The 22,515-nt window shown below is 42.5% G+C and overlaps 1 protein-coding gene across 4 annotated transcripts in view; it reads right to left on the bottom strand.

Annotated features, from left to right (window-relative positions):
* Positions 1-1,677: 1,677 nt before the first annotated feature.
* LOC114867837 (arf-GAP with Rho-GAP domain, ANK repeat and PH domain-containing protein 1-like) overlaps positions 1,678-22,515 on the bottom strand; it is a 34,281-nt gene continuing 13,443 nt past the window's right edge. For 3 of the 4 annotated variants that reach the window (XM_029170892.3, XM_029170893.3, XM_029170894.3), the window contains 31 exons: positions 22,046-22,131; positions 21,861-21,943; positions 20,858-21,007; positions 20,595-20,664; positions 20,390-20,510; positions 20,078-20,265; positions 19,798-19,904; positions 18,713-18,912; positions 18,498-18,583; positions 18,116-18,298; positions 12,862-13,036; positions 12,604-12,735; positions 12,311-12,446; positions 12,091-12,193; positions 11,483-11,675; positions 11,294-11,339; positions 11,005-11,168; positions 10,118-10,330; positions 9,800-9,905; positions 9,544-9,691; positions 9,026-9,109; positions 8,734-8,811; positions 8,400-8,517; positions 7,588-7,701; positions 7,352-7,485; positions 7,175-7,257; positions 6,799-6,858; positions 5,040-5,103; positions 4,749-4,907; positions 3,258-3,295; positions 1,678-2,751 (listed from right to left, as the gene is read on the bottom strand). In XM_029170892.3, coding sequence (XP_029026725.1) covers positions 3,275-3,295; positions 4,749-4,907; positions 5,040-5,103; positions 6,799-6,858; positions 7,175-7,257; positions 7,352-7,485; positions 7,588-7,701; positions 8,400-8,517; positions 8,734-8,811; positions 9,026-9,109; positions 9,544-9,691; positions 9,800-9,905; positions 10,118-10,330; positions 11,005-11,168; positions 11,294-11,339; positions 11,483-11,675; positions 12,091-12,193; positions 12,311-12,446; positions 12,604-12,735; positions 12,862-13,036; positions 18,116-18,298; positions 18,498-18,583; positions 18,713-18,912; positions 19,798-19,904; positions 20,078-20,265; positions 20,390-20,510; positions 20,595-20,664; positions 20,858-21,007; positions 21,861-21,943; positions 22,046-22,131 — 3,605 coding nt within the window. In that variant the 3' untranslated portion in view covers positions 1,678-2,751; positions 3,258-3,274. The remainder of the gene's footprint in view (positions 2,752-3,257; positions 3,296-4,748; positions 4,908-5,039; positions 5,104-6,798; positions 6,859-7,174; positions 7,258-7,351; positions 7,486-7,587; positions 7,702-8,399; positions 8,518-8,733; positions 8,812-9,025; positions 9,110-9,543; positions 9,692-9,799; positions 9,906-10,117; positions 10,331-11,004; positions 11,169-11,293; positions 11,340-11,482; positions 11,676-12,090; positions 12,194-12,310; positions 12,447-12,603; positions 12,736-12,861; positions 13,037-18,115; positions 18,299-18,497; positions 18,584-18,712; positions 18,913-19,797; positions 19,905-20,077; positions 20,266-20,389; positions 20,511-20,594; positions 20,665-20,857; positions 21,008-21,860; positions 21,944-22,045; positions 22,132-22,515) is intronic. The other variant, XM_055513990.1, reaches the window with a different exon arrangement.

Here is a 22,515-nt window from a genome sequence, read left to right as displayed (position 1 = left end):
CCTGTGGGCGGCTCGCGGCCCGTTGTCGGTCTGTTCCGGGGCTCGCGGCTGCGGTGCTCAGTGGACGCCTAGCTTTTATGTCTGGTAGCTGGCAGGTGCTCCGTCAGCTGACGTGCCCCGCCGCCCCACGCACGCCTCCACCCCTGCAGCTCACTCCCTCAGTCCCGACGCTACCGCCGCGCCGCATGCGTGGCCTTTCTCCGAACCGTCCGTCTGCTTCACGTAACGGGCGCCGCTGACCCGCACGCACGAGGTAAAGGCCATTTGAGCGTGTGTGCGTTTAGACGGACGGCCGCCCGCGTGTGTTGATCCAGTCCGGTCCCCAGTGCATGCATGTGAGCGATACAGTGAAGGTCTCCTGTCTGGAAGCGCCTGCAGGGGCTCTCCTGTGGGTGTCCTGAGGTAAACAGCGACCCTGATGTGTCAGCTCTGCTTAGAAGAATGAACGGAGAGCTGGTGGAGCACCGTGACTCACACACACACACGCACGCACGCACGCACGCACACACACACGCGCGCGCGCGCGCACACACACACGCACACACACACACACACACACACACACACACACACACAGAGGAACCCTCCCGGAGGCTCTCCTCACAATCACTGTACCCCACCCACACACACACCTGACATTTTTCCTGGAAGCACATCCATAGGCTACCAGTTTGAAGCTGTGGTGGGGCCGCTGTCATGAAACCCACAGGACTCAAAAGTTTCTGTCCTGATTTATTTGTGTTTTTACGCTACACCTGTGTGTGTAATATGTTGGGTACATGTTTGTAAATCTGCTTACCTTTTCCCATTCACCCTGCAGGCCAGATTCCCTGTGTATGTGAGGGTTTCTACATTCATTTCAAAGCAGTGAAGTGGATTGGGGTGAGGACAGAGCAACGCTGAAAGGCACCGACCTTTTGGAGAGAACCATGTGCACTATTGTTATATAAGTCAGAAGGTCACTAGACAAATGGATAAATGTGTTTATTAGAGCTCCACAGATGCAAAACAGTGTTTACTCTGTGCTGTTCAGTATATATGAAATGAAATGAAAAGTCAGTCGAGTCCAGGTGGGACATGTTCAAACTAGAACAGGTTTCAGGTGGTACCAGCAGCCCCCCCCCCCACCTCCCACCAGCCATGTGTGAACCATGAAAAGACATCTCTCAAGACTCCATGTCAACGTCCTACACAACAGGAAAAGGACAAGCTGCAGTGGAAGGTGAGCACGGGTGAGAAGTGGAAGGACTTCATTGTGCATTGGAACACGTCTAGTCACAGAAAAATCACTTCTCGTCAAGACGTGAGCACTTCCAGCTCCTCACCCGTTTTTCACAGGCCATCATCGTCCCTCTGAACTGCCCCTTGTCTGCATATACAGCACATGCGGCGTCCTTGAGAGCGATGCACGAGCACTGGCCAATAGAGCTGATGGTGAACAGGCCATGAGAAGACACTTGTGTGTCTATTGCCATATGAAAAGGTTTGAAACACGGAGCTGAACGCTCTACAATAGAGCAGCTACTGTTGCGTCCACACAGAAGCCGACAACTGTCGCAAAGAAACACAGAGAGGATGGACTCGAGTCAGAGGACGCAGTCTGTCTCCTGTGTTCACACGTTTTCATTCCGTTTTGAACTTCTGACGCAACAAACTCAAATGCAAACATAACATAAACACATTTTACACTTTTAATTTATCTATGCACACGTTTTATTCACGTACATCGTAAATCATCTAAAATGTCACAGAAATTGGTTAATAAAACTGTACAGTGCATGTAAGCCTCATCTGTGTAGTACAGGTGGCAGAAAGAGACCAAGGAGGGAAAGTCACTCCACTGATGAGACCAGAGCAAAGGCACATGTTTCAGTAACTGCACTTTAAATGGAACCTACACTTTATTTCATTTACAATAAGGATATACAGTACATCTACTGAACAATATTGCAACACCTATGCCCTCTCCTATGTTCTTTGCCTTCTTCGACACATGCTTCTTTCCTTCTCAGTCCCAAACAAGACTATTCAAAACATTTCAGACGAAGATAAAACACTTAAAAAAAGGACACGTTTACAAATGTTGCACACAAGAATAAATATGCACCTTTGTCCGAGGTTTTGGACAGTAACAGAAACCGATCCATCTTGGCCCCAGTCCCTGGTCCCAGCGGTGACAGTCACATACTGCATCAGGCAACAGTCTCATCATTGCCCACAATAGCAAGGATTTAATTGAACTTCAAACTATAGAACAATAGTACAGAAAAGCTAAAAACATTACAATATTAGAAATATCAGCTTCTGTACAACTGTGTGGCAATAAACCTTTATTCTCTAAAAAACAACACAACCTGACCTACAGTAGGCTCGTTCTCAGTCCTTCATGGTTCTGTCCATTCATTGCAGTGGCTGAACCACATACCACTGACTAGTTGAACACTGCATGCAGCGTGCTGCATGTAAAGGAGGGATGGATCAAACTGTACAGTAACTCCTTTTTAATGCCATAGTATCTTCTATTTTACAGCACAGGAAATTCATGTGTGGAAGGAAATCATTGTGGGTTCTAGTTAAGGTGAGACCCCAACTTCATGGACTATGCGATTCAAAAGAGAGGATGACAGTGTAAGGTCAAAGTCCAAATACAGTATGAGTGCCTGAGTGTCACTGTAGGCTGTTCAGTCACAAATGATGACATCACTGGAATGGTTAGGGGTTGCGTCCTTAAGCACACTGCACCTTTGCTTCCTTAAACAAAGAAAAAACATACAGCAATCCAAATCACTGACATGGATATTTTACTAAGGATCTACGTTATTTTCTGTGTAAACATTTAAATTAAGCCAAATTCACAATAGACCCCAGATGAAGCCTAAAGATCTGTATGGACATCTCAAAACCATGGCAACCAGGCATGAGGCTGAAGTCAAGTGACCAGATAAAGGGCAAACACACAGTCTGGCAGATAGAGCATCAGCTTATCTCTCTCACTCACTTGGAATGTGATTAAAAGACACTCACCGATTCACATTCCCAAGTTGTGAATCATAAGATAACATTATACTGTAAATAACAAACTGAACTGGTAAACTGACAACTGTAATTGTAAAAGACAAGAATTTACTATTTATCAAACTAATACTACTTTTTACAGCTTGCATAGACTCAAAAACTAAATACAGAAATGCACTAAAACAGCACAGCTTGAATTAATTTGCCCCCAAAATTAAAAGCATTTGACGTAACTATCTTACCTGGTTCGCAGCAACCTTTATCGAACATCTCTACACATCTGAAAAGCAAACATCACACGTTATGACAAAGGAAGTGGAGAGATGGAAAAGGTGGCTCAGGCACAGAATGGACTGAAAATGCACAGGAGAGTTAAAAAAATGTATTTCATCATGAGTTTTAACATTCATGTGGCGCAGCCAACGTCACTGAATCCACCTCGAGTCATAAACAGGACAAAGAAGCTGTTAAACCACACACGGGGCTTATGTGAGCTGTCAGTGAACCTTGCACGACAGACACACGCTGATGCACATGGTCAGTGTACCATATTTACTCTTCCACTTCACGCTGGGAACTGACATAGAAATTTGCAGTCACCGTTTTCTCCCCAACACGTGCGCACGCAACCTGCATGAACCCAGCGTCTGCAGCTGCCCCGTCACCAAAGCGATCACACCTCACCTCGCACTCCAAAACAAAATTTTATTAAGTCAATACACTGCAGAGGTGGGAATGAACATAACACATCTGGAAGGCAACCGCACATCAACTCTATAAGAATGCTACTACCAATAGAAAGTCCTGCAGACTGGGCTGAATTCCTATGTGCTGCTGCAGTCTGCAGAAGCTAATGAGAGGTATGTGATGGGCAGAAACAGGAGGAGGAGACAACTGCATCATCAGATTGTCGGCATTTGGTCTCAGAGCACCAACACAGCTCACAATGAATTAGGAGGGCTATGCTGAACAGATGGGGAGGGCGATACTGATGTTTTTGACCAGGTCCAGTTTAATGTCAGTGTGCCTCAGATATAATTCAACAAATTAAAAGTGATGATGTTTGTCAAATTCATGCCAAGTGCATAAATGCATGAGCCGATGCGGCAGCAGCGCTGTGAAACCCAGTGTTAACCACAGTCTGCCTGCAGGCATGAGTTCACTACAAATGTGTTATTCCATGGTTCTATTGTTTCCTCTGTGTTCTAAAGTGAGCTTTGGCAGAGCCTCGTCGCAATAACTCAAGGCTCTACAGTGCTGAGGTTTTCAGCCCAGCCATATAACGAAGCTGCCGTCTGGTCCTCCTCACATTGTCTGGATTCTTAAATAATTTTAGATGCAAATTAATAATTTATCCACAAATAACCCACAATTTAAGAACCCAGATCATGCAATGATAAATTTATGATGAATCATGGAAAACAGATCATTAATGCTGCACAGGTGCCACCCCCAACTACTTCTCTTCGTTTGTAAGGAGTGAACGCAAACACATGTCAAACATTTCAGAAGACTGAACTCCTGCACCATTGAGAATATGAAAAACTTTGAACAGAAATCAGTCCTCTAAAAGTGCATATTTCACAACTTGCAAGAGTGCAAATTGATTCTGCTCTTTAGTGAGCATCGAGGTAGAGGGTGTGGACCACCTGTTCAGCATGAATATCTCTGATTAGCCATAAACTGTGCCGCCTGGCGTGTCCTAGATTTGTCGCATTGATTGGTTGACTCACAGCAAGCGGGTCCTGGCTGAAAGCTGCGACGCTGTTCCGCATCTCATTCTCACTGCCGCGCAGCGGTATCAGTGACACATTACCATGACGCGATTCCGGCAGGACACGGCTCGCCCGTGTCAGCTGGAGTCCGTTCTGAGGCCACACGTTGCCGTCGCTCTTGAATCACAAGTGGACACAGACAGGGAGGGATGGAGACAAAGAGTTCTCATTTCACATTTTACATGGATTCCATTTTATACAGTCTGTGTGTAAAGTATGTGTATGGTTTGTTTGTTCGTGAGATCACACCTGGATACTCAGAAAACTAGCGTACCACTCCCTCATTTCTGTCTGGGTCTCATGGCAGAGATACCTGCATAGAGATGGAAAAGAGATACAAAGAACAGAAATCACTCAAGTAGCAGAAGCCTGAGTTTTAATGCTAATTTACACCCCCAACATAAAAACAAACATTGTGCCGATGTTCAGTCAGTGTGCCTCTAATCTGTGTGTGTATGTGCATATTCGATGCCACTCAGGTTTTCGTCATGAAGTCCTCTGAGTCATCACACATGCTGTGGCGCTGAATAAGTAGGCTTTATTTATAATTGTTATCTGTGCAGATTTGGACTACAAGCGCTCTCCACCGAGACACAACAAAACACTGAAACATAGAACCACACAGCATGAAAACACACTGTTCTGACTGCACCACAGACACAAATTTAGCTACAGTCAAGAGATTTGGCAGAAAGTGTTAACATACTGTACCTCACGCACAGATTTAATTAGTGTTTTTTGTGATTTAAAGAATTGTCACGCTATTCATACACATGTCCCCTCTTTAATATATTTTATTTTGTGCAATTACATAGACCTTAAACCTAGACTGTTGTAAAAACGGCTCATTCATCATTACAGATGTCCATGGAGCCATAGAATAAAATTTACATACATTTCTAAAGATGTATCAGTGATTTTGTCAGCTGGCGTGCAGGGACTGCAAGAATAAGCTGATAAAACAGTGCAGGAATAGGGGAAAATTAATAAGTGCTGAGAGAGATAAGCAACAACAGGATAAAAATAAGCGGCATCATGTGCAGGTGGATAAGTGAGAAGTGAAGAGCACATCCATCACACTGGCACACCTTCCATTCACTTTTATTCATTACATCTAATCATTCTCTAAATTTTCCCGTGTCTTCTGCGTAAAGACAACATTTTTAACTTAGCATTCAGAACACCTCCTCTCTGCCTTTCACGGCTTCTACGTTCTTTATCTGTCCTCTTTTCATTTGTTCCTCCCAGGTGTGTGTTTTGCTGTGAGGGACATAACGCTGGAGCGTAACAAAGAGATGATGCTGCCTCCAGCGTGACGGGAACAGCAGTCCCATTAAAACTGTGCCCATGTCTACTGCTGTTGACACTGTGGCGCCTACTGTAACATGAACACACAATCTGTTCAGCTAACGCACTCGCATAAACAGGGGAAGGCCTATTTAAGAGGGCCTAGAGCAGAGGCACGGCTACAGGTGTCCCTGTGTGCTCCCCTTCAGGGCGGAGCCAACCTTTCATGTGTCCCGTGTCAAACTCACACAGGGATCTGACCTTTTACTCTGCCTACAGAGACACTGTCAGTCTCCTTTAACACTGGTCATGTTTGCATGCACATCAAAAACGTGATCACACTACCACTAAAGGAAAAATGCCACTGCCTGCTTAACATGAGGACAGGACAAATGTGAAAATATTAATAATAGTAATAACGATTCAGCAGTGAAGGCCGTAAACATATGCACTCACAGCAGTTACAGCAGCAGAGTAGAATTTATTATTAATAGGAGGCTTTAACTGGAGATGGAGACAGACAAAACCACATAAGAGCCAGGCCACATTATTACCTTGAGCAATAAAAATATCAAACACATGTAAAGTAAAGTGAATTACCATCATCTAAATTTCACACACACAGTAAACACAATTAATGGAAAGCTGAAGGCCTAAGCCGCGGTGGTTCTGAGTACTGTACATAAACATATACTGCGCTAAATGCTGGACAGCTACTCACCACTGCTGTTTATCCGACTTCTCTTGTTTCTTGCTCTCATAAATCACTGTTAGTCCCCAACTAGAACAGATGTAAGCATTAAATTTATTCTACTGCAGTACAACTACAAATCTTCTACATTTATAGTGATTCTTGGGCCGCGACTGCCCTCCAGTGGTGAGTATCAGCTATTTCAGACAGTTAATAAAAAGCAAACCCCTCCAAAACTATAATTTCCTGGAAAAAAGCCTGAAAATCATTTGTTCTCATTGTACATTGATTTTTATGTATTTGTCCACAAGTTTCACACGGACGCTAACACACAACACTAGTTACACTGCTACTGCACACGCCAACAGTATGAGGTGCTGATCGCTTATAGTACAATAACACTCACCATGTGGGCGGACGGAGTTTCTTCTTGATACCTACGTAAACCTTCAGGCTTTTTACTGGCCAATCCCGCTCTGGACGGTTACTCTGATTTATAGAAAGACATAAATGAGTGTGTGACAGAATACAACACCAAAGTAGGACACAGTAGAAAAGTTGCTACAGTATCTCCAAAACCTACTCTGACATCCTTGTACATTCTGAGTGAGCTGGAATTAAGGATGAAATATCTGTCATGGAAAGTTCCCAATCCCAGGAGGTTCCGCTCATCTCTGAATTTGATCAGTCCATGCGTGGACGGATCTCCTTTATTGGCTGGAAGGAATAAAGGTTTATGAAGAATTTAAAATACAGAAGACAGAAAAACTCAGGGATTTGGAGAATGTTTTGTGGAGGTGTTTAACAGCCAGTATTTACCAAGGTAGCTAATCATTGCATCCATAGCATGGTATTTCTTAATGAGCAGGTGGGAGTCGGTGCCCAAGGAGTGAAGTATGGGTAAGACTCGCTCCTGATAGTGCAGCGGGCGCTCTGAGAAAGGCACAGTGAAACACACCTTACTGTAGGTCTCCTTGACGCAACGAGATCTACAATCATGTGCTCTTGATGACACAAACGATATGCTATTGTTTCAGTAATGATAAAAACATGTGGGTATTTTGTCCTAGCGCTAAAGTAAATGGCATGCAGAGTCAGTCTATGGTGACCATAGTATGTAGTCCAAGCATATTTGGAACAGCTGCAAACAAAGGTTGGCAGTAAACAGCGGCAGAATTTCCGCTAGCTCTTCCAGTCAGTCATGCTATAGTTTGTTTTTCTGCTGACATTCCTGCGTGTCTACCTGCATACTATAAACCAGGTTCCTGGCAATTGATGAAAACTCTGTTTAGCATTACTGGAAATAGATAATAAGTGCTTCCTGGTGCAAGACCAGAGGCTGCACATACCAGTTATACATACAGTTGATAAGATGATAAGAATGAACTCTTTGCCTCTTTTGTGGCTTTTGTTTACAGTAGCTCAAGCTACAGGTCGAATGAAAAACCCTGGCTTTGAACACAGTTTATGTTGATGTGGTCATCTTTCAGTTCGTTTTACCTACAGTAGCTTGCATTAGTTCACCTTAGCTCTTAGGTCTGAGACTAGTGTATGTTATGTATAGATTTAAACCCAACAATCTAAGCAAAAAATACATCAGAACAATTAGATTAGATTCATATCCCTCTCACCCATTTCCTCCTTGTCGCTGACCTCCCAGCAGGTCCAATAATCTTTGTCTTTAGCTGTGATGTTGCGTTTGTCCAGAACCTCAAAGATCAGTTCTGCTGCTGTCATGGAACCAGGGATCTAAGAGGAGGGGTTTTGCATTATCTTGCAGGGTTGCTTATTATGATATGTGGCAAAATAAGCAAAGTTTTATATTTATTTATTCTTTAGTTAAACTGGGTCCTGTATAATTTTGTCTAAAATAGTACCAATAGTATTCATGAGTATAATTAGTACTTAATCAATCCACCTAATGTTCCTACACAACACATTAATATTTTAACATGTCCAGGTCACCTGTACGTGTTGCTCTCCATCTGCCTTCTTTTCCTCCAGATACACTGTGCAGATGAAGTGCCCTCCAGGTTCAGTGCCCTGACAAAACAGACAGAAAGGTAACAAATAGAATACGAGTAATTGAAGCAGGCATACACAGGAACATGGAAGCATGCACACAACATAACATCATCATGCAAACAAGAACATGATCCACAGTCTAAAGTATCTACAGTGAAGGAGTTCAGCTCACTGAAACTTGCTTGGTTACAAGTAGACACCATTAAAGATTTGGTGTGGGTGCGTGACTCACAGGAAATTTTGTGCTTCGTGTCGCCCGCACTAACTGAATAGCGTGGATCTCGTCTAGTTGCTTTTTTAGCTGCTGCTCTCCCACCTGTAAACAAGTATGCACATTCCACTCACACATATCGTACATTAATTATACAGTAGCACCAAGCCAGGCTTACAGTAGACACTTAAGACTTGACACCTCATTGTTACAGCTGGAAACGTGAGGTTCACGCCAAATGAATAGGTTTCACTAGAATGAGGCTGAACTGGAGTCTCATAATAGATAAGATAATGAAACAATGCAAAATAACATCCTATACGATGACAGCTGGAATTTCATCACACATTCCTACATGCCTGCTGTAAGAACATAATCCTCACACCACACAATAAATATGAACTGTGCTTTCTTTGGTCCAGCCTACCGAAGTTGCCATCTGCTGAATGTCACTGATAAATCTATGGAACTCAGCTAAACGAGCTAAATATTTGTTTTCAGATCATCCACCATGTTGAACAGTGAGTCGCGCGAATTACCTCAAAGATGGTGGTATAGTGCTGTATAAGGTCCTCTACTGCACGGCCTGCAGTGTAGTCCTTCCCATCGGTCTGGAACAACGTGGGGCCAAACACTATCGCGAGGTTATGAATGTTCATCTGGTTCTTATCAGAAAACCGCTGCACACTGAAACATTTGAAAACACGAGTATTGCTACATGCACACACACACACACACACATGCACACACATTCACAGAGGCGCCTGAGGATTTGCAGTGTTGCGTGTTTCTCACCAGTAGAGGTGGGTGATCAGGGCTTGTAGTGTTGCCTTGTTGACACGAGGAAGTCTGTTCAACAGCTGCATATACTGGGAGATTTTCCTACTTTCATCCTCAATCCCTGCAATACATGAAAGAGTTATACACAAACTATAAAGAGAAGCAGACACACAAGGGAGTTTCTCAGAATCCTAAATCTAGTAAAATTACTTTATTTGCATGCTCATATGCCACATGTACTAGATTTAGTACAAATTGTTATTATTGTGAGGAAGCAAATTTAAATTGTGACTGCTATCATGCAAATTGCAGATACAATGTTGTGGAAGTTACCAGCAGTACTGAGCCAGATTCTGGCATCCTCTGAAGTGAACAGCCCTTCTTCTAACTCCCTGAAGAAGCGCTTGAGTGTGTTGGAGACATCATCCACCTGGTGCTCAGCCTCCTTCAGACGGAAACTGCGAGCATCGTGACGGAATCTGTCACACAGAGCTGCGACGCGGGAGTTCACGCCGCTCTTGCGATATATCCCCTCAGATGTTAAACCTAGAGAAACAGACACAAATGAGATAATGTTACAAACATAGACAGCGCACAGTGTCACAGGAAACTTGAACTTTATATGGAGTGTGAGGGTGTGGTCGGGTGCAACAGCTATTGTAACTGCACTGTGTCTCCACCAGAGGGATTATTTATTGTTTGGGTCCTGTTTATCCAGTAGCTGGTTCAGTGAAGCAATTGGTTGTGAATAAAATCCTGTATGAACCAAAAGTACGATACTGTATATTTTAATGAAGTCACAAGGGCAATTCTATCATGAAAGACAATTACAGCATCAGAAGGGAAAGACAATTACAGCATCAGAAGGGCAACCACACATAAAGGTATGGAGTAAACTGATGGAAATGGGGAGTTAAAGGAATCAAAATGAGGAAAACGTCAAACAGGAGCACAAAGAGGTTGGCAAAAAGTGAAAACTAGACTGAAAGACAGCAGGGTAAAGAAAAAAAGCGAGGAAAACCACTGAACTAAAATAGTTGTCTGGTAGGCTACTATTTTAATCAAAAGGAGTACAGAGGTGTAAAAAGTGAATGTGTGCAGAGTTCATGGCAAGCAACAAACACACAGTGTATAACTGGTTCTGTGATGTCAATGTAGGTACAGTACGGTATACATCTGTGGCAGAAATAAAAAGAAAGACCCTCTGGATGTGAACTCACCACACTGTGTGATGTAGTCAATGCAGCTGTGAACTATGATGGGTATGTCTGTCTCCGTGAGCTGCTGCTGGCTCAGTGTGGCTCCTCCACTTCCAGCTGCTGTCTGGATGGCACTGCACCATCCAGAAAAGTCCAACTTTCTCTCTCCCTCTATGTACAGGGTCCTAAGAATAAAGAGAGCGAAACAGAGGCGACAAGTGAATACTAGACTAAGAGCAGTAAGATTTTGGTTCTAGAAATGTGTACAGTGTGTTTAAAGTATGCTGTATAAATTCATTTCTCTTCTTACCTGCCCTTTTCAACCAAAACTAGCACCTCATTGTCTTGTTGAATTGCTGTAAACACAAATATGCAGCAAGCATATTATTCCTGACACAACATTATATCTGAGGTTTGAATTACTGTATTTCAACATCAACAGCCTGAATGTCACAGTGCATTTGTTTGAGTGTACAGTGTGACTTTGTGTGTCACGCACAGAGTTCGTTAAGTTTACGCAGATGGATCTCCTCCCCCTGGCTCTGCTCCAGGTAGATGTGAAGGGTGGAGCCCACTAGAGCAAACCAACCAACTTTGGATGTCTGCAGGTTCAAACCATCTTTGTACTTCAGCCGCCCGATTCGGTCGAAGCTCAACCTCAGTAGAGGCTCCGCGGAGGCCGGAATCAAGCTCTAGAAATAAAAGGTCATCATAGTCACCAAGTCGGAATCATTTCACATTTTTTCCTTTCCGACTGCTAGAAGCACAGAGTAAGAGGTGTAACAGTGGAACAAATTCAGCTTAGAGTCAGCCCAGGCAGTGTTTGTGGCTAGAAACGTGGGAGTCACACAAGCACTATGCTTCTACAACCTTAGCAGTTGTGCTTTTGCGATGCTCAGACCCATATAGAAGGTGCAAACGTCTTCTTTTCCTGTTGCACAAGTCAGCGTTGACTAGTCATGTTCTGACCACTACACTGCATTTCCTGCGTGTACGGTAGCTGCAAACCCCTCTACAGTATCTACAGTACATTCTGTACTCACACTTGCACTGATCCACCTGAGAAGTATCTAGTTTATACTAGTGTGTACAGTATTCGGCGGTTACCTTGGCAATAGACTTGACCCATTCCTTGTGGCTGTCAGGGTCATCAGTGCCAAACAGATAGAGACGCTCTGCCTCAGAATAGATTTCAAAAGTATTGTCATACCTGAAATTTAGAATGACAGAATTAAAATGAAGTAACAGATGTTTGTAAAACTACAGTATATGTGTTTATTTATCTTAGACAGTACAATGAGGGAGATCAGTTTGTGTTCTTGTATACCCATGTTTCCCAGGTGGGTCTACGGCCAAACAGGCTATCTCTGAAGACTTCAGTGCACCATTAGGGTTTGAGTTCTTGTCGTTCTCATAGTAGCTGAAGGTGCCATCATTCAGCGTGCACCAGCGACGACTAAACTCTGCATGGGAGAAAAAGGGACAGTTTAGTGTGATGATACTGATGAACTAATCAGAACTATTTAGAAAATCCCTTTATAAAAACACAATTTATTCATTATTAGAGTACTTTATGATTGTAAGTGCATGTGCAGTGAGGGTGAGGGTGTCTGTCGTTACCCTCTCTGGCCTTTCGCTCTGGGGCTCGAGCCATGGATCCAGTTTTAAAAAGGAAGCCACTATGGGATACACAATGCTGTAGTGTGTAATGTTTCGTCTCCATGTCTCCACATACGTCTAATCTTGGTAGCTCTACAGGAAGACAATGAAAACATAAGCATAGTAAGTCAAAGTCTGATTTCATGACAAGCCTACTTCATACTGAGCAACAATGACAAGAAACCCGTTATTTGGGGCAGAAGCAGAGTTACACTGTACCTGTGTTAAGATTGTGGCTAATTAACTCAGCCTGCAAGGTTTGGGAGTGTTCGTGGGCCAGAGAGAGAGGGGTGGGCCAAGATGTCATACCAGTCGAACAGTTTACATCCGCACCACAGAAAATGAGGCGCAAGGTCTCTAGTACGTCGCTGCACTGCACACAAAGGCACAGAGCCTGGAGAGAAGGACAAAACGATCAAAACATGAAGAAGCATATGGGTTATAGGTAGATGTGGTTGTACAGTCACAATGTCTTCCAGGTTCTGAATGCTCCAATTGGATCTACATAAAATGCTGCATGCACATGAACATGTACTGTAACTACTTCATCTGTCATGAAGGTGGATGTCCAACTCTATTCACAGTGCATGTGGGGTACCTTGAACTAAACACAGTAAAATCTATGTTCCATTTTACCAACACTACACACTACAGTATTGCAGGCAGGGAGAGAGGAAACATGAGGGAATAGCATATGTAAGATGAAGCAAACCAGAGAGGACATAGGAAGTGTCTTTGTCAGGACAGTTCTGGTGACAAAGCCGGGCATGAAAATGTGGAATGATGCAAAACTGAGATCAAAGTGATAAAATTTGCACTATGATCCCACAGCTGGAGTCCAAGCTTTAATCTCTTGACCTCACACAATCCTCTGTCTGTTTGTGGATGTTTAAAAGAAACAGCTGAGGACAGACTCACACCGAGAACCCAAACAGACATTGCAAGCATACAGTACTGAGATCTTTGAAAACACATACAGCAACTGCTGTCATTTGTTACAGGTTGGAAAAGGTTCTAGTTCTTGCAACTGGACCACCATAATAGAGATAAAGATAATGTAATTTTAAATTACATGTACATGATGAGAAACAAATTAAAACTACTGTTTTAGGGTGTACATTTAACTTAAAGCAATAAAATACTACACTTGAAAACACAATGAATACTGAGTAAATCATAATAAGTGAACTAGGACATCCAGATACCGTCCAAAAGAGGAAGCAGGGGAGGGTAAAAGAGGAAAGATGTTATGACTGAGAAAAGGAAGATGCAGTGTTTTTACAGCTGAGGAACACAAGTTAGTCTCCTGCAAACATGGACATGGACAATGATACCGAGAGGACCCCTCCTTTATTTAAGCGCTGTTAAGCCTCTACACACATAAACAGACACACACACACAAACAAACCTATTAAGAAAGACTAAAATTGCACAAGAAGCCTCATCACAGACACAGAGGCAAATCTCAGTCTCCCACGCCCACAAAACCTGTACCTCTATGCAGAACACATTCAAATATTCAGTAGTCTTACAGTATCATCTGGACTGCCTGAGCCACGGGAGCCAACATTACACCAGTAATGTTTTCAGCTTTGTATTTCAGTAGCTAAAATGCTCACATTAATGTCGGCCAACATCAGGTCTGAAAAGAGACACTGGGACTTTAGCCTTGTTCAGTACAACCTGATAAAATACAGCTACGCAATTGTATTGTAAAAGTAAAGCTATAGTACAATAAAAACAAACAAGCTTGGAAGCTTTATGGACATAAAATGACAGGCAGCTTAAAAGGACAGCAAAAATGTGCTTGAAGCACTAGTTTGGAAAACTGGACACAGGAATTACATAGTACAGAGATCTGATGAGTGGTTTTGATCGGCATTTCTTTACTTCACAGCATTCTGCATAGGTGTGAAACAGCTTTACTTACGTCTCATGCACTGTTTCTATTTCTCATTTTCTTTTAACTTCTCCCAATCTTTCTCTCTTTTACTAAAAATAAAATTTAAATTAATCAATAAATTGAATGTTTACTAGATTTGAGAAGCGAACCAGAATACAGCACAGTGAGAAAATGGGTTGTTTGAGTGCTTGAAGACCTCACACCCTTTAACATCTGCTGCCTATGAAACAGGGAGTAACGTAATTACACATGCGCACACACGCACACACACACACTAAGAGAAAAGAAGGGAATTCAAGAATCTTGCCCAATTTCCCCAGAGAGAGAGAGAGAAACAGACAGAGAAAGATTTTATCTGGGTGTGTCTGAACTCACAGGCCTCCATCTGGCCTCTGCAGTTACATGAAGCAGAATAGGAGGGAAAGAAAGAGTTGAAAGAAATAAAAATATTGTGAATGTAAGATGAAAGCTTGGGGAAATATATTAATGAAAGACAGACTGGGACTGACTGAAGAGTGCAGATAATATACTTAGACCACCTACAGTATGCACCTACACAAACACAGCCAGTGCCAATTCTGTTGAGACCTTTGAGGCATTTAGTGGCCATCCATTCAAAACTACATCCACTCATAGTTTTAAGTATGTATGTTTATATGTTCATTTATTTAAATCTAGGTGAAACACATCAGCTTTTTTCTATCCTTACCCCACTAGGGACAGTCTATGGAAAAAACAATGTAGAGAAGGAGGTACAAATCCAGACAGGTGAAGAAGGAGAAAGAAACCGCTCAGTGTATTTTTACTAATACCAGTAAATGAAGTCATAAAGTTGGCACCACTACAGCTTTTGCTGCAGCTAAACAACTTTCTAGCAGCAGGACTACAATTAGTTGCAGGGCACACAAATCCTTTTTTTGTCAATCATGTCAACCTGTTTCGTGTTCAACCAGTTTCATGTTTCTATAATTAACGGGACTGCAACGACGTGTAATGTCACATATCGGTAAACAAGAAAAACCTTTTGCATCTGCAAAGACGTGGACAAGATCATGTTTAATACTTCTTTGCATGGACTGGGCTTTAATAGAGACATCTATTAGAGAATCACCAAACATAAAGCGGTTGCTTAGAGTTTGTTCCCTGTAAGATACAAAAGAAGAAACAGAAAGAAAATGCCAAAAGTCCAGCTTTCCTTCTCTGGAACCTTCCTTCTACAGCTATAAAAGCACAAAACCAAACCTATAAAAGTTTAGACTACTGCCCTCAACTATGCCAGTTTGCTACAAGAAGTACCAAAAACATGCTGATTGTCAAGAGTACACAGTCCACTTAGACACAACAAACACTCAGCTCAAATAGACTAGTGGTTGAGAGGGGAACATATCGACTTATCCAGCACTTCAAGCATTTAGTTAAATGTCTGTAAAGCATTTGTGACAGTAACAATCCAGTATAGTGACACAATGCAGGAGGACAGGTTTGTGCAGTGTCATCTAGGTTGTGCACAAATCCAGGATCTCCTATGCACAATCTGAATCACAACAAGCCACGGCTCTATAGAACGAACTCAATACATGAAGCTGAATTACCTAATGAAAGACTGTGGACAGCATCACTAGCTGACATCTAGTGCAAGAGAGGCGGGCAACAAAGCAGGAGGAGATGGAGTGCGTCAGACAATGGTGTCCATTGTCATGTGATATATAGAGAGAGGACCCAGAACACATGGGGTCACAGAGAGGGGACAAAACCATGCAGACACACATTAAAATGCATGTGGCCATATCTCTCTCTCTCTCACACACACACACACACACACACACACACACACACACACACACACACACACACACACACACACACACACACACACACACACACACACACACACACACACACACACACACACACACACACACACACACACACACACACACACACACACACACACACACACACACACACACACACACACAAATTAACTCAGATTTACAGTACAACACAACTACACAACTTATAGTCTTAGTATGCTTTCATTCAAAAGTCCAGGTGCACACACTGTTTGAAATACAAAGTCCACTCGTCACAAATGTCCACATATTCCTAAAATCCTGCAAGCCTATTTTCCTTTCAACACACATTATTGCTCGCACTAAAGTTCACCTACAAGAGCACTCGACTGTCAACCAAAACATTTTCTCACTACCTCGTCCTTCAACTCAGCTTAAACGCAATCTTACCTGTTTATTCTCACTTCCCTTCGAAAAAGCCTCTGTTTCAAGGTGCACACATAGTCACAGGGGAAACAAGCAGGGTTTGAGAGAAGGTTAGGCAAACACAGGCCACTTACAAATAAGAAAAAGGAGTCAAGAGTAGAAATCAACTTTCCTCCGCTGCCCCAGCCAAACACTGAGGGGGACAGGAGAAGGAGAGGAGGGGGGAGGGAGGGAGGGAGAGAGAGAGAGAGAGAGAGAGAGAGAGAGAGAGAGAGAGAGAGAGAGAGAGAGAGAGAGGCAGAGGTGGAGTTACGGCACATTCCTTCTAAAGCAGTGAGTAGTGATGTCACATTTAAAAAAAAAGGAAACCAAAAAACAAGGGAAACAAAGAAGTGGGGAGAAAAACACACAGAGGTAAAACGACAAACCTGGATGCAGCCCAAGACAACACTGCTCACACAGAACACTTTCCCGTCTTACTGGAGCTGCCTTGTCACATTCTGTGACTGCTTAGTTGACACATTCCTAAACGCATTATTCCTTTAGACACACCCAATGGAAAAAACTAGCAGAGCTTAAAAAGAAGAACTTAAAAAAATGTGCGTAAACTATAAGGACCCCCTCCTCTGGGTGCAGAGGCAGTTTGAAAGGCAGGTACCGGGAAAAGGAGGTCGCTATCACGCAGATGGACTAAAGAAAGAAGACAGCATCATCAGCTGCACTCTTTATAGGGTGTGAAGCGTCCAAGGAGAGGAAATAAGGAAATTCCTTTATCGCCTCCTACTCACCCCCCCCGCCCCCCCCCCCCCCCCCCCACACACACACACACACAAAAACACGCCTGAGGGTGGAAATATAGAGCTCACAGTCAGGTGCTAAATGTGACTCACAGGCCTAATGTGTCTGTGAGCAGTCAGCATTGTTGCAGTAAGTGGGTTAAGCAGCTAATGAGTGACCCAGCTGGGTTTAAAAATTTATCTCGCACACTGGAGCAAAAACCTTCAACGTCACCTAAGCACCCAGACGTCTTGTTTCCTGGATGGACGGCATGTTTGCCTGTCTCTGAGGGCTAGTGTTCGTGGGTAATACCCGACTATGCTGGAAACTCCTCCTCTGAGCTTACGCGTCTTGCTCAGGGCAATTCCTGGTGTTACTGTAAGTCTTTGAAACATAATCACCTTCCATCTAATTTAGCTTTACTCTAAATATGAATTGAATTTTGGCATCTGTCAAACTTTGCCAACAGGTTGAACTGGTTGACAGCCTTTTGTCATACATTTCTGACTACCAAGCTGAGGAATGAGATGGAAATTGTATATAAATAAGTCATCAAGGCAAATAAACTACTTACATTGTTGAGCTCAGTCTGGTTTCCATACAAAGGATGGTACTTCCTGTATTTGCCTTGGCGGTATTTGTTATTGATGAAGCGCCGTCGCTCTTCACTGCAGCTAGAAGGTGTCAAGGCCTCACTTGGTGGGACATTAGCTGCCCAGAAACTGTTTACACGGTCGTTGCCTAGCAACAAAAACAGCTGCATCACAAGAAAAGGAAAAATTAGAAGAAATATTTATACATCAGAAAGGAATGTGAGGTTATTGTGTTGTTTTGCACAATATATTAATATGCATGAACTTTGCCTGCCCCAGAAACACTGTATTATACTGTTCTACTTAATGCAAGTAAATCTCCTAGTTTTACATTAAATATAAATAAAAAGTGCATGCACATACCTGTATAAGCTCCTCTGTCCAAATCTTTCTGTCCATTTTTAGACTTCGAACCTTTGAAATGCTTGGACCTAGTCCTCTATGCTCCCCTGAGAAAAGAGACATCCACAACAAACAGGAGTAATTAAATGGAGATCATGACACACAACTCTTCATGCCACGAGAATTTGTGGATTCTGTCTCCCATAAAAACGGTGTAACACACTTCCCATACAAACCTGCGCATCGTTTGCAGATCACCACACACAAGTTGACGGCTGCCCATTCCGGAGTGGGAGCCCCACAATCTGCACAGAAACTGTTGCTAGGCTCCGCCCAGATCCGCTCCGCTACCTCACTGTTGGACAGAGCCTCACCTATGGCGCTCCTCATGGCATCCACCCACTGTTCCTTCAGCTGCTCCGACTCCGCTAAGAAGCTGCGGAAGGGGGCAAAAGCGCGGCTGAATGTTAATGAGGACATCAAGACGCCGCAGCCGGGCGCAAAGCGAGGTGAGGGAGGTTGTAGTTGCCCTGTGAACGTGTGTGCATATCCTTATGCTCACGAGTCCCTCGCGCTCTGATTCGGAATCTGTACTTGTTCTGCTAAAAATGCGTCGCAGACAGGAAGCTACACTCACACGTACTGTACACGTACACAGTCACAGATCTGAGGCTTGACGCAGGCTCTCATGTCTTTTTTGTTTCCTCTTCTCTTCAGCTTACAGTAACAAGTTAGTTTCCCCTGTCCTTAAAAGACACACACCTACACACTCATCAAATTACAACAGCCACTACATGTTCAATATTAAAAAAACATGCAAAAACACACAAGTGGTATTCTTCATCTCCTACTGACATGATGTAGCTTCATCATACACACAAATTGTACAAACAGAGACACACTGACACTGTTCTACTGTTAAAAACACACAAGCCTTTTCACATTTCCCCATCCTGTCAAGCTGAGCCGTTGCACTGCAGGCTGCGCACTTTCAGCCAAACCACCGCACACACACACCACATCAACACACGCACATGAGCACCCCCCCCCCCCACACACACACACACACATGACCTCTCTCTCGCTCTCTCTCTTTCTCATACAAAGAGCTTTTTCACATTCTCAAAAGATGTCCAGCTGAGGACTCTGAGGATGGATGCACAGTGGAATATTTGGGAAAAGCACATGATCTAATAGGGCAACTCAGCCGGTTAGAATGAAAAATAATCACTTCTGAATTTTCACTCCAAGATAATAAATGTATTACAGGACAGGACACATACATAAAGCACACTGAATGAGTGTATACAGTATACAGTACCTGAAAGTGCGGTATGGGGTTGTGAGATAAAAGCTACGACGATCTGTATCTTTAATATTTCCTACATTCATCTCAATGGATGTGATACCGATGCCAATACGATAGTCCTGAAAGAAAAAAATACTTTATGATTTCATTATTTTTTTCCCCTATTGGGAACAACATATACATTTTAATTAATGAGTATACATTTAGTTGTGTTTAAAAAAAACATCTCATTACAATTAACAAAGACAACATTTTCAAGTCTATAATCGCATACTGCACAAAGGGTTCTTACTTCAACGTTTTTGTACAGGAAGACCTTATCTGAGGCGACAACAGTATAAAGTTTAGAGCGTAATCCTTTGAGTTCCAGAAAGCCCTGATAGTTTGGGGTTAATGGTGAACCGGGATTCATGGTGCTGCTGCTAAGACTGCGCCCCCTGGTACAGTCCTGTAGTACCTCCACCCACTCGTTTCTTTCAGCTGCAGGATTAACATGTGTTTTGTAATATCAGCTAACATGAATGTGGATTTGTACATGTATATGCACGTGTCCAATTAATATCAATAACACAGATTAGCTTGAATGGGGGTTAAACAGACAAACCTTCACTTTCAGCCTTGAATGTGAATATCCGGTTATTTGTAGCCACTTCAAATTTGAGCTCCCCCACAGAGGTCACATTAGTGATGAAGGCTGTTGAGATGAGCCCCTTAGAATACATATCCTACAAACAACAAGCAACAGCTGCTTTATCCATTAAGCCTGCAGAGTGTTAGAAATGACTGCGATGTTGGATATTTTTTGTTACCTTCTCATTGTTAAAGTATCTCAGGTAGTCAACATCAAGCTTCACCCAGCGTTTTTGATAATAAATGCTCCTATGTGGAAGGACACACACAGAACAAGCTTAAAAAGAACCTAATCCCTTTTCTGTAATAGAGGAACCAGAATAACTGCAGCATAGTAATAAACTAGGCAGTATTGCTGCAACCCTATGATGAACCAAAGCCTTTTTATTAGCTTTATGCTGGTCTTAACAGAGTTTCCGCTGTGCATGACTGTCATTCATACCCCTGAGGCGGATTCTTTTCCAGCCAGCCACTCTTGATGACAGCAACAAGCTCAGAGGATTCTGCTTTAGTGGGTGAAGCCTGGCTACCAGTGTTTGGCAGGTAGACACTGCCTTGGCTGTTGATGCCCTCATCTGGCCATTGGACAGGTCTGCAAACAGAAAGATAGAAGCACTTAAACTTCATCACAATACAATTTTAAAATGATGAATCTGCACTTAACACTAAACAATGAACATCATGGTTTTTCCTGTGTTGAGAAGCAAGAGGCGTGTGCCATTTTTACAAAGGTTTCAAATTATTTCTGAGAAACAGTTATCCAAGTCTCTGGTATATTATTGCAGAATCTATTATTGGACAGGTCAACGTGGAGGTTCTGTAATATTTCAGGTTTCTAAGCAAACTTATATAAGTGATTGTAACACAAGTAATTGAGATGAAGTGAGATAAACAACGAATAAAACCGTAGAGTATGTTACTTTTATAGACTGACTAAACAACTGCAGCCAAAAAATGTATAATAATATTGTTATAATAAATAATATCTAGATTGAAATGTATTAACAATGACTGCAAATAGTTCAACTAGTCTGTAATTCAAGTCCCTCTGCACCAGACTCTAACAGTACGGTTTCAACTGAGTGGTGAAAACACCTTCTAAACTTAGTAACAAATTAAATCATGCAGAGGTAAAGGTAGAGCATAAGATAGCAACATGAACAAAACACACACAAGCTCGATTCTGAGAAACTGTGAGTGAGTGAAAGATATGGTAAGATAATGATAAAATGTCTAGTGATGTACTTTTAGTGAAGAGAAGGATGAGGTAGTAAGCAAAGTACTGTAAGACTTGCACATGTGTGTGTGTGTGTGTGTGTGTGTGTGTGTGTGTGTGTGTGTGTGTGTGTGTGTGTGTGGGTGTGTGTGTGTGTGTGTGTGTGTGTGTGTGTGTGTGTGTGTGTGTGTGTGTAAATGGTTTGTTTACGTGTTGATGCAAAACTCACTCGTCTTCATCCAAGAACTCATCATCACTGTATAAAGAATTTTTCCGCACCTTTTCCTGACTGGGAACATTCAGGGACATGTTCTGTTGAAAGAGACAATTTTATTTATTGTTTTTTTGTTTGTTTGTTTGCAGGAGGTAAAGAGGGTGATGGATGCAAAGTGGGAAACATCTATCACAACTTACTATGGCTGATTTGTTCATGCGATGAACAACAGGACAAAACAAGTCAGGATCCTCATAGTCATCAGAACTATCATGCGAATCCAAGGCTGGGGAACAGAAAAACAGAGATTAAACTAATTACAGTAGGTTGGTTTATTAAAAAATAGACTCAATGGGAATTCAATGTCTTTACTGGCAGTGGATTCAGTCTTGAAAAAAAAAACATTGATTGATTGATTGATTGATTGATACAGAATAGACTAAACTGTAATATTATTGCTGGGTATCCATGAAACTTAGAAAAGCATTATGGTGGTTAGGTGGGTTAAAATTTCTCTAATGAATAAAAGTGATTAGGCCAGATTCCAGATTGGTGACATTTTGAAGCTCACTATGTTTAGATTGTGTACATCCCACAAATAATTAAAATATTTAAATAAATTAAACTCAAGTTTCAGTGTTTTAGTGGCAACAGACAATTTACTGCAACT

Source organism: Betta splendens, chromosome 13, assembly GCF_900634795.4.
Source record: "Betta splendens chromosome 13, fBetSpl5.4, whole genome shotgun sequence".
NCBI lineage: Eukaryota > Metazoa > Chordata > Actinopteri > Anabantiformes > Osphronemidae > Betta > Betta splendens.
This window is presented reverse-complemented; position numbering and strand designations above follow the sequence as displayed.